Source organism: Amphibalanus amphitrite, unplaced genomic scaffold, assembly GCF_019059575.1.
Source record: "Amphibalanus amphitrite isolate SeventyFive unplaced genomic scaffold, NRLGWU_Aamphi_draft 000084F_arrow, whole genome shotgun sequence".
Classification (NCBI taxonomy): Eukaryota; Metazoa; Arthropoda; class Thecostraca; order Balanomorpha; family Balanidae; genus Amphibalanus; species Amphibalanus amphitrite.
This window is the reverse complement of record NW_024881580.1, coordinates 17607-27807: the sequence shown is the minus strand read 5'-3', so window position 1 is coordinate 27807 and position 10201 is coordinate 17607. Positions and strand designations below refer to the sequence as shown.

At 45.7% G+C, this 10201-nt stretch overlaps 1 protein-coding gene across 4 annotated transcripts; it reads left to right on the top strand.

Moving 5' to 3' along the window:
* LOC122379762 (adenosine receptor A2b-like) lies at window positions 1-8988 on the top strand. Of its 4 annotated transcripts, none has more exons than XM_043362202.1 (3): window positions 1-1517; window positions 6711-6830; window positions 7752-8982. In XM_043362202.1, the coding sequence occupies exons 1-3, from the start codon at window positions 777-779 to the stop codon at window positions 7986-7988; spliced, it is 1098 nt and encodes a 365-aa protein (XP_043218137.1). In that variant the 5' UTR covers window positions 1-776; the 3' UTR covers window positions 7989-8982. The 4 variants fall into 4 exon arrangements, 2 of the variants coding, with proteins under 2 accessions (XP_043218137.1, XP_043218136.1); XM_043362201.1 differs by having other exon boundaries at window positions 11-1517; window positions 6711-6839; window positions 7752-8988; XR_006256226.1 differs by lacking the exon at window positions 1-1517 and adding an exon at window positions 5278-5313 and having other exon boundaries at window positions 6711-6839; window positions 7752-8988.
* Window positions 8989-10201: the final 1213 nt, after the last annotated feature.

Sequence of the window (10201 nt, the reverse complement as noted above, 5' to 3'; positions counted from 1 at the left end):
ACCCTTCCACAGCACTCTTCCCACCATCGTCTCTTTATACGCGTCATACCACAGCCCAGCGTGCCGTCTGCCCCGCCCGGCGCCGCCCGTATACGCGCTGCGTGGGCCGCGCTCTCGGCGCTGCCCATCGGCGTTTGATGGTGTGGCTATTTGCGCAAACAGTGCGGTAATTGCCGGCAGAACGATAGTCGCTATCGGCCGACCGGGACCCGACAGCTGCGCGTCGGCACCGGCGGGGTCAGAGTCGACATCGACGTGAGGTGGAGAGAGTCGCTGTGGCCGAGAGTCCTTCTCCAAGTATTTTGAGAGGATATCGAACGGGGATTGCGGTAGTGGATCAGAAGAGTTCAAGTGTTTCCTGAAGATGGGTTTAAATCCGTGAAAGGGCATTGAAGATCCGATAAAAGAGACTAAGAAGCAAACACAAGACCAGCGTGAGTTCTGTGTACTGTACTGTCAGCGATGCTACCAGCAATGACTCGGAAAACGACTGCTATTTGAGTAGGACGTTTTCTTATCATTTCAGTTTCCAGCTAAATTAGGCTGGCCCAGTGCAGACCACGAACTATGTGAATCAAACGGCTATCCTCTGGAGTGATCGGAGGCCGGCCACTCTCAAGTGACACAGTGGCCGTGAGACAGACTCTTCGTCTTCAGCTGGTACTGCAGTGAACAACGGCCTCTCTATTTGCTCCGCAAGACAACTGCGCTCGTCTGTAGCCGTATCCAGCGGGCAGCTGTCTCTCCAACCTCACCAGGCTCCCCCTACGCTCACCATGCAGCTGGGCGCTCCGTGGGGCTCGGGCCGACCGCCTCCCACCGAGCCGGCGCCCTCCAACTGCTCCCTGGGCGGCTACACGGCGATGACGCCGTACGTGGTCACTTTGGACGCCATCGTGTGCGTGGCGGCTGTGTCCGGAAACCTCCTGGTCATGGTCGCCGTGGCGCGGTTCCGCTCCCTCCGCACCACCACCAACACCTTCGTGGTCGCATTGGCTGGTGCTGATCTCCTGGCAGCGCTCTCAGTGCCCTACTACATCTCCTTCTACTTTGACGTGTCGTACCGATGCGAGGAGGGGCCCTGTCTGGCGCGCTACTTTGTCACCAACGCCACCAACACCATGTCGATCCTGCTGCTGGTAGTCGTCTCGGTGGACCGGTTCGTGGCGGTGAAGCTGCCGCTGCGCTACCCCGCTCTGATGTCGCGCCGGAGGGCTCTCTCGCTGGTCGTGATCATCTACGTGTACTCTCTGCTGCTCAACTCGATCGTACTGGTGGACGAGCTGAACGCCTGGACGCCGGCGGCTGCCGAGTGTGACCTGGTGTACGTCCTGCCGGCGGCCACGGCTGTCCCGCTGGTGGCTGGGCACGTGCTGATGGCCCTGGCGGCCACCACCGGCCTCTACGTGGGCATCTTCCGCGAGGCGTGGCGTCAGAACAGGATGGCGCGGGAGGTTACCGGGCCTGGGCCGCGCTGCCACCGGCCTTCCGGGGACACCAAGACCGCCTGTATGATGGTAAGTAGCGAGCGGCTGAACGACGAGACTGTGATTAGGGAGGGTTAAAATATTGATCAATTGCCTGAGATGTACGAGCTGCTAACATTCAAGACATGCAAGTTATATGATTACCTCTGACAGTTATTTCACCCAAAAGGCTTCCCCTGGTTAGGGCTGGGGTAACCCAGTCACGGTTTCGTGAGTGGGGCGTTTTCGCATCTTGTAACTCCCTAAAAAGAGAAGTTTCGAAAAGCGATATAAATCATATAAGCCAAAGCGGTCTTAGCGATTTATTTCGAATGCAGCTAAAAAGGTGACCCAGGTCTTTTCATGGGTCTTCAAGTCAAATGCCATAGGCTTATTCAAACATTTTTAGTGTAGGGTAGACCGGGGCAAGTCGCCCCGCCGAGGTAAAACGCCTCACCGATGTTTCTCGGAACTGGCAAGGTTCTGGAGAAACATCATCTCTTCTATAAAACGTGCACTATATGATCATTATATGCGCAGACTGGAAAGAAATTGTGATGACTCTTTAGGGAGATATAGCCAAAAATGTGTTTTTGGAGTGATTTTTATGTTTTGTTGTCAGCTTATGCATCATGGCGTTCTTTTATCGTCCACATCAGGTTAACGACTTTTATATATTTTGAACAACTTTATCTAACGCTTTTAATGCCGGGTTGGTTCGTGTTAAATTATGCCTTGCTGGAGTGCAAGGCGTTGTTCTCTGACCGAACTACGTGATGGGGTAAAACGCCCCAGTAGGTCGCGGGGCAAAACGCTCCATGGGGCGTTTTACCTCATGTGTTGTTCGGACTACCCACTTCCTAATGTTCGGTAGCTGGCTAACAGTAAGTTTCTATGCATTTATATGTAATTTTCTCAGCAACTGGATGGCAAAGGAAGTATTTTGTTAACATTTCCATTGCAATAATTTATTAGTTGGCCTTATGAGGCAGGTGAAAAACCTGCTCATACAATAGTGTCATAGCTGAACACCTGATAGGATGGAAGGAGCTAACTTCAGTGCCGTGCTTCCCAAGGTCTAACAGACCTCTCATATAAGATTTAAGTCAACTAGCATGTTTATTCTTTAATCTAGAGTGTGGGGCTTCTTGCCCCAGGCCGTGGGGCGTTTTGCCCTGGGGTTGGGGCAAAATGCCCCATTAGCAGTTGCTTCACAAATCACTTCCTAGCTAGGAGTTCGATCATAAGTGAATGAATTTGAGGTGTGGAATTTAAAGTAAAATGTCCAAAGAACGCATTGAGCACAAATTTGGCCTTCCAGGTGACGTGGGACAAAAGTTATGTAGCAAAATAAATTATCTGGGGCGTCTTGCCCCAAGCTACCCTACTAAAGATGTATAAAATGCATATAACACGATTGGGTTATAAAGACACATTTCAAGCGCACAAAACTGGTCGAAAATAGCCGAAGTTCTCAGGAGTCCGATGGCATGTAGGGCTTAACCCGCGACCGCCTGGGGGGTCGGATCCGACCCCCCCCCCTCCGTTTTTCTTGAATAACTCATGAACCGCTTACGCTATCTACTTGAAACTTGGCATACCTTCTCCGCCATCAATTTTACATCTCCCGTGCAATCTTTAAGAAACAATTTCCAAAAAATTCTGAGATATATCGATTTTAGTGATGTAACTACATGGCGTTTTCAGTCAAAAAAAAAGGTAAATGTTTGAAAAATCGCCAAAAATCGAAGTTTTAAGCAAATTGCAAATTAAGGACATGAATAGACGCCGCTCAACGATTTCTTTAAAATGGCTATCTCGGATTTTCCATAAAATGCGTTTTTAACCCCTAAAAATTCAAAAAAACTATATGTTTTGGAAAACAGCTAATAAAATCCAAAATTTTTGGAATTTCCAAAAAAACTGGAATATATGTTATAGAACTCTATTACAACATTAGATGTCCCAAATTTCAACTTTCTATCTTGATTTTTGACCCCCAAATTGTAAAAAATAGCTCCAACATGCAAAGGGCATGGTGACGTCATAAGCATTTTCGTGAATTAGAGGCACTTCTGAACATCGCATGTGAAAACAAATGGCACCACTAGATTCCTGGGACAAAGTTCGTCTAGAAAAGTGCATTTTTATGTCAAAAATAAAAAGTTGAAAAATTGACCTTTTTTCTGGGCCCTCGTTTAGTTATTTATGGTATAAACGATTTTTTTTATGCTTTTAATGCACACTTATCACCAGCACAGTGACTTGGGGTCACATATAACTATTACCATCGGATTCGGCGTGAAAAATAAGCCATAAAACATGTGTCGCACGCCCATGTAGCAGAAAGTGAAAACCGTGACCTTTCGTGACCTGACCTGACCTTGACCCGTACTTAGTATGACCCCTATACGCACATGGTACCTTCACTAGGCCTTTGAGGTCATTTTTGGTGAGTTTCGAGCAGCAGCTATCGATTCCGCTGTCCGTAAGCCTTATCATGCAAAACCCCTGAATTTGACCTTTGACCTGACCTTGACCCGAAAGTTGACCTCAATCTTAAAATCTTAAGAGTGCTTTGGGAAGGTCTCGTAGAGACCTTTCGAACGCCGCCTCGCGGGGCTCGATACGACCATTGGTTCTCGAGATAACAGGGGGGGGGGGGTCGGATCCGACCCCCCCCCCCCAGGCTGTCGTGGGTACGGAACAGTGTTCGCCACGGGCCCCAAAATCCCCAGCCCAGCCCGGCCCGGGCCCATGGGTTCAGAGCCCGGCCCAGCCCGTAGCCCGCTCTTGGCAAATATTCCAAGCCCAGCCCGGCCCGGCCCGTCAAAAATAGCAATCTAGTTATTGTCTTAGTCTATGGCTATAATAAGCATGATTGATTACACTATTTTGAGAACAATTCAAATTGCATGAATATTAACATGGCAATCATGACTCCCTTCTTTTCAATGAATATAATCATTTCAAGCACCTATGGCACAAATTTTAACAGTAACAGCAAGCACCTCAGTCAATTAGGTCATGATTACACACCTATAAAAAGTTTACATGATTATATTAACTACATTCTATGAGTAAAGTTATCTTGCAAGCTGATGTGTGTGAACATTATCATTAATAATTGGTGACTCTAATGCATACTTGAAGGAAGTATTTGCAACATACTCTATACTTCCCAGCACTTACCAGCAGAAAAAAAGCTTGACTTATGGGAATTGATGAATCTGTCTGGGATTGACCTTGCTGTTAAATTCACTCCATAGATGCTGCAATATCAAAAGCCTGAGAAAGCATACAAAATAGGTGACACTAACTTTAGCACTGTCTTCCAAAAAAAGAGAAAATCCATCCATTTATCAGCAAAACTGATTTAATCTATTTTCAATTCATGCCCACGTGTCAACCGAATCTCTGTGGACAACTATCTGCTACTTTCCTTGCTATTTTATGTTAGGCTCTTTTCAAGATATGGATATCGCTAGCAGCGTAAGCAGAAAACATGGTAAGCTTGAAATGTCATTGGGTACTTTTGCGACTTGTACGCATCATCATCATCAATCGAAAATGAGCGAACACTTCTTGATTGTCGCAGCTGCGGCAGGTAGCGATTCTGACGAATTGTATAATAAAACATATATGATCAAGTTTTTGTTTTGTTTTTCGTTCGAGTTTTCAGACTTCGTGATTTTGGTTTTATTTTTCATTGGTTTAATTTTGTTTTCACCTTGATACTCACTTAAAAAACGTATTTATTTGATATACTGTTGTGTATACTACCTAGATGCCGCCACATAAACATAGCGCCGCCGCCATGATTGCACATTTTGTTGAGAAGGGGCTGGTTTGTTGTGATTTATTTTGACAAATTTATGGACATTTAAAGAAGCTTTCATCGCGAAATACTCTGTAGAGTTCCTCGTTACTTACAGTGTGTTTTGTGAGTATCCTTTTAAGGTTCTGTTCGTTAAAAAGCCGTCGGTGAAGGAAAAAAGACTGTGTTGGAATTGTCTCACTATCGCCATATATAAGTGTTAACTTAATGTAGCCCTGTAGCCCATCATTGTTGAGTGGCTTCTTAGTTTTTGGAGTTGTAGTGCTAAGTAAGTTGTTCTGATGACTACATTTTAACTTTTATTAACAAACTAATGATGCTAGAGATTCTCTGATCTTTTTGGTTGCGGAATTTTTATGAAAACCCTCCTATGTGTGACATGATGTGATATTGGATAATTCTCAAGATTCCCAAAATTCAATATCAAGTAGGTTTTCTTTCACATTGCTTAAATTTGGTTTAGTTTTTGTATTTTCCCAGTGGGTTTTGTTTGCATCAGTTTCCAAATTTTCTTAAATTGACATTAGTCGCAAAACCCATAGTGCACAAAGTTCTTGGCCCGGCCCATCCATAGCCCGTTAACTAATGATATTTGGGGGCCCGGCCCAGCCCGTAGCCCAGCCCGGCCCGTGGCCCGTTGGGCTGGCCCGGCCCGTGGCGAACACTGGACTACGGAAATAGCCCAGGCGGTGCCGGGTTAAAGTTAGCGCCATGCCATGAGGTAGAAAGTGGCCTCACGTAAACGCTTACTTACTGTTCAATTATGCAATATGCAGAAATTAATACTTGCTATTTTAGACGTTTTTATAGCTGCCCTATTATTATATCTTTATTGCAGCCTTTTAAATTTTCAGAAATAATCAGTTTTTTTTTTTGTCGAGATGGGTTGCGTATTTATGAATATATGTTTCTTGCGCATCAAATAATGTTTTTATAATTGAAGTTAAGGCCACAAAATATCAGAAAAAAGAGCTGGAGGAGTTAATTCGTCCTAGAAAAATCACGCATCCTAATTTTGTTTTGTTTTTGTTTTGTTGGGATAGGCCCTTTCGGTCTGACAAGACCATTGCAGAGCCGGAAGGATGATAGGATATAGGGGGAGACATTGGTCTGGGCAGGCACCCTAGTGAGTCGCCGGGGCTGAGCCCGTCCAGAGGACAGGCCACCCAGCCCCAAGGCACTCACTGCACCCGGCTACGGGGTGCGCTCCCTCGGGAGCAGCGGTGCCGCTCCAAGGGAGCAGCCCGCATGAGATAAAGTTGCCTGTCCAGCCCGGAGAGGGGTTGCGGCGTGGAGGAGAAGGATTTCTTCATCCTGAGGATAGAAGCATGGAACGGGTGTGACGCATCCTAATAAGTTCACTGGATGGACATTTGTGTGCCGACGGTCCTTCGATTCTGTTTCAGGTGCTGATACTGGGCTGTAATACGGTGGCCATGCTCCCGTACGCCTTGGGAGTGTGCCTCAGATATGCGTACATTGAGAACATATACATACATGAGAACGTCCTCTCCGAACTGAAGAAGGTAAACCAGGTAATTGAGTTGTGGTAAACGCCATTAGAGGTGCTGGACATGAGAGCAAAATGAGACGTTACACCGTGAGATGGTGCCAAACTGCTAATTTACCAAGAAAATAATAAGGTACTTATCTCTCTTGGACCTTTTAAAGGTAATAGACGTTTTACTACTTGTTATATAAACTCGAGCCCATTCGATCTATAAATAATAAAGCCGTTTTTAAGACGGCCATCTGGTACACATTTGGTGCACATCTGGTGCAGATTAGGTGCAGATTTGGTCAAATCAGGTTCAGTGTGTCTCCTAGCAGCTATCAGCTAGGGTTGCACTAATTGCTTATATGCCTGCTTTGTCATATTATCAGAGAGCATCATCGATTAAAACACTGAAATAAATTCATAAAATGAAGATATTTGCTGTACAAGAAATTAGGTGCAGATTTGGTCAAATCAGGTGCATTCGCCGGATAGCCCGTCGTGAAAACGGTTAACGATCACACCATGCAGGACCGTGGCTGAGGCGGCCAGTGACCCGGACTAGCGCAGCGTCTAGGCCCGTCCCCTTGTATGGGGGATCCTGAGGGTGGAGAGGATGAATTTTAATTACATGGTTCAGACTAATGCAAAAAGAATGGAGCCATTATCGTCTATTCTGACTCTGGTGCTGGGTAAACGATTCATTTTTTTTTACACTTCCAAGTTTCAATTGTTATTTTTCAATCTGGCTTGAATTTCGTAAGCTGCTTTGTCGTCGACAAAACTTTGTATTGCCTAGTGTCTTCCCCACTGTAAATGAGCCCTGTGGTGCCCTCTTGGATGGGGAGCGAGCACCGAGCACAATCTGCAGCGTCCTGTGTCCGCTGACCGTCTCGTCCCCGAGCCATTCCACGAGCGTCAAACCTTTGATACAAGTGTTACCGTTTCACAGATGTTCGTGTCATTATACTTCGCCAAATCAGCCATCAACCCGGTGGTTTATGGCTGGAAAAACGCAGAATTCGCCGCAGCATTTCGGCAGATTGTCGGCTGTGGCGACCGATCTAAGCTACGGCGACATTCAGCCAGCGCCATCTGCACAGTATCTGGGCGACTGCGGCGCCACCTGGATCCAGTGAACGAACTGTCCAGCTCAGCCTCCGTGGAAACCATCGATACTTATCTGTGACACATTTAGTTAGCGATAGATCAGTGTTTCGTGAAGATAATAAGCTATAATTTATTTTTCTACATATTCGTTGATGGTATGCATTTAAAACTTGTATCAGCACAAATTTGATAGCTTGCATCGGCAAATATCCTAATTCCTATTCAAAAAGTCGTGCAGCATGTGATCGGAACAATGACCATGCCCCAAGCGTATGGTGAAACACAACAGGCAGTCAGATACAAATATTTTCAAGTCATTTTGACCAGCATACCGTTATATTGAAGGCTCCTGTTATGCTTAGAAAATGTACTACGACAGCGATGGTTTATCGGTGCTTTTGCGAAAAGCAGCAGTACCTATCGCTCTCGGTTGCATCGTTTGCCTGACTTCCTTGCATTTACTGGAAATACAATTGTCAGGGAGGAGAGCGAAAAAAATAGGAGATTGCCAATGCTTTTGGGTAGTATTGATGAAGGATGGCTTGGAGTGCTAAGAGGATATTCATTGGTCATGAGCTTATAATTTTGATTTTAAACAGCTACATCGATTAAAACTATAGTGCAATCACTCTGCAATGATAACCGTCCTGAAAAACGTTACGTACTATAATGCGTGTATTTTAATTGCTTATTGCCTGTATTTTAATTGAGTTGCCAAAGAATGAGGTAAATTCATCACGGTCAAAGGTTGGGGCCTGGCGGCATGAAACAGCATCGCTTAACAATGTGATTGTAGGTTCTTTTTAGCAGGCCATGGCAGGGGTTAAGGACCAAAAAGATGGATCCTGGTATGTTTCCTGGTACATTGTTATTGTTCTTTGCATTTAATTTATAAATTACCATGTCAAAACGCCGATGTTTGGCATGCGTAAAATTTCAAATTAGCAAAACGAAAACGAGACGGACGCTGCTAATGATCTGTCTTGCCGAGATATTTTGCTATATAAACTTAGCCGTTGTTGGTGACATAAGAGACCAGTGTTGAATCCTTGTTTGTAAATAAATCCAAAGAACACCTACTTGTTCGCCTCACGCTCGTGCTCACGACAACCACTAAAATATCGGCCAGGTTCTTAGCTATTGTGTATAAGGCGAATTAGATAGGTAAGAAGTGCATTCGGAGTCTATTTATAAACATCTAAATTTGTTTCTTGTAATTGTAAGAACCTCTACATAGATAGACTTACCGCTCACTGGCCTGCATTGTAGGAAGTCCGTTTCATGATTCAACAGCACGCAACGGAACCGGCTGTCCAAGGACACCCATTCACACACACCAAATGCGATTCTGGGCGATGTGGTTGACGGCAGTCTGGAGAAACATGCACGCAACCGTATGCTAATGCACCGCTAGATCAAATAATCATACGTAAGTGCATTTGCAGTTCACCCACTGATTTCATGGTCAGTTAAGCGGCAGCGACATTCACCAGATATGACGTCACTGCTTCGTATGACGTCACGATCGTTGCATGATATTACCGAACTGCACTAACAGGCTGCAGCCAGTCGGCTTGTGGTTTGGCTTAGTACCGTTTCACACTGAGTCGACTGCGGGAACGACGGCAGACGGACAGACGGACAGACGGACAGACGGACAGACGGACAGACGGACAGACGGACAGACGGACTGACGGCCTGCCGGGCAGACGGACGGACGGACAGACGGACAGACGGACAGACAGACAGGAAGACAGTTGGGCAGAAAGGCAGACTGATCGGACAGACGGACAGGCAGTCAGCTGGGAAGGCGAACAAATGGGCGTATAGACCGACCAATATGGAAAGACTGGCGGATGGGCGAACATACGAACAAATGAACGATAGTCCCTCACAGCATTGAGCCAGCGAACAGCGACAGTGAACTGGTGGACGATTGATGGACGTCAGACAATGCAATAATGTACGGAAGAGAAATTAGGCGCACACTTGCCAACCACAAATTTAGTTTAGAAGTACAAGTTTGGTAGTATACCTACTGATATCGCTGAACTGAGTCTATCCATGACGGAAAAGAACCGGTCATAAGAAGTTGTTCATTAATTTGCAATACTTTATAAAGCAAAAAGATTAATGGCTTGTCAAAGCTAGAAGATATTCGTTTCAAAACAATATATTAAACCCAGATGGTTCAGATGGTTCATCATTTCATCCCTTCCTCCTCGTTCCTTTCAACGAGAGATCTCGAGGCGACTGGGGAGTGGGGGTGCCTGGGCCTTCTCCCTTTTACAA

What these genes read in the sequence shown, in the direction of transcription:
- LOC122379762 (XM_043362201.1), top strand. Translation starts at nt 777, where the DNA reads ATGCAGCTGGGCGCTCCGTGGGGCTCGGGCCGACCGCCTCCCACCGAG. An exon ending in CCAAGACCGCCTGTATGATG is followed by an intron (nt 1,518 to 6,710) that starts GTAAGTAGCGAG and finishes ATTCTGTTTCAG; the next exon opens with GTGCTGATACTGGGCTGTAA. An exon ending in AACTGAAGAAGGTAAACCAG is followed by an intron (nt 6,840 to 7,751) that starts GTAATTGAGTTG and finishes ACCGTTTCACAG; the next exon opens with ATGTTCGTGTCATTATACTT.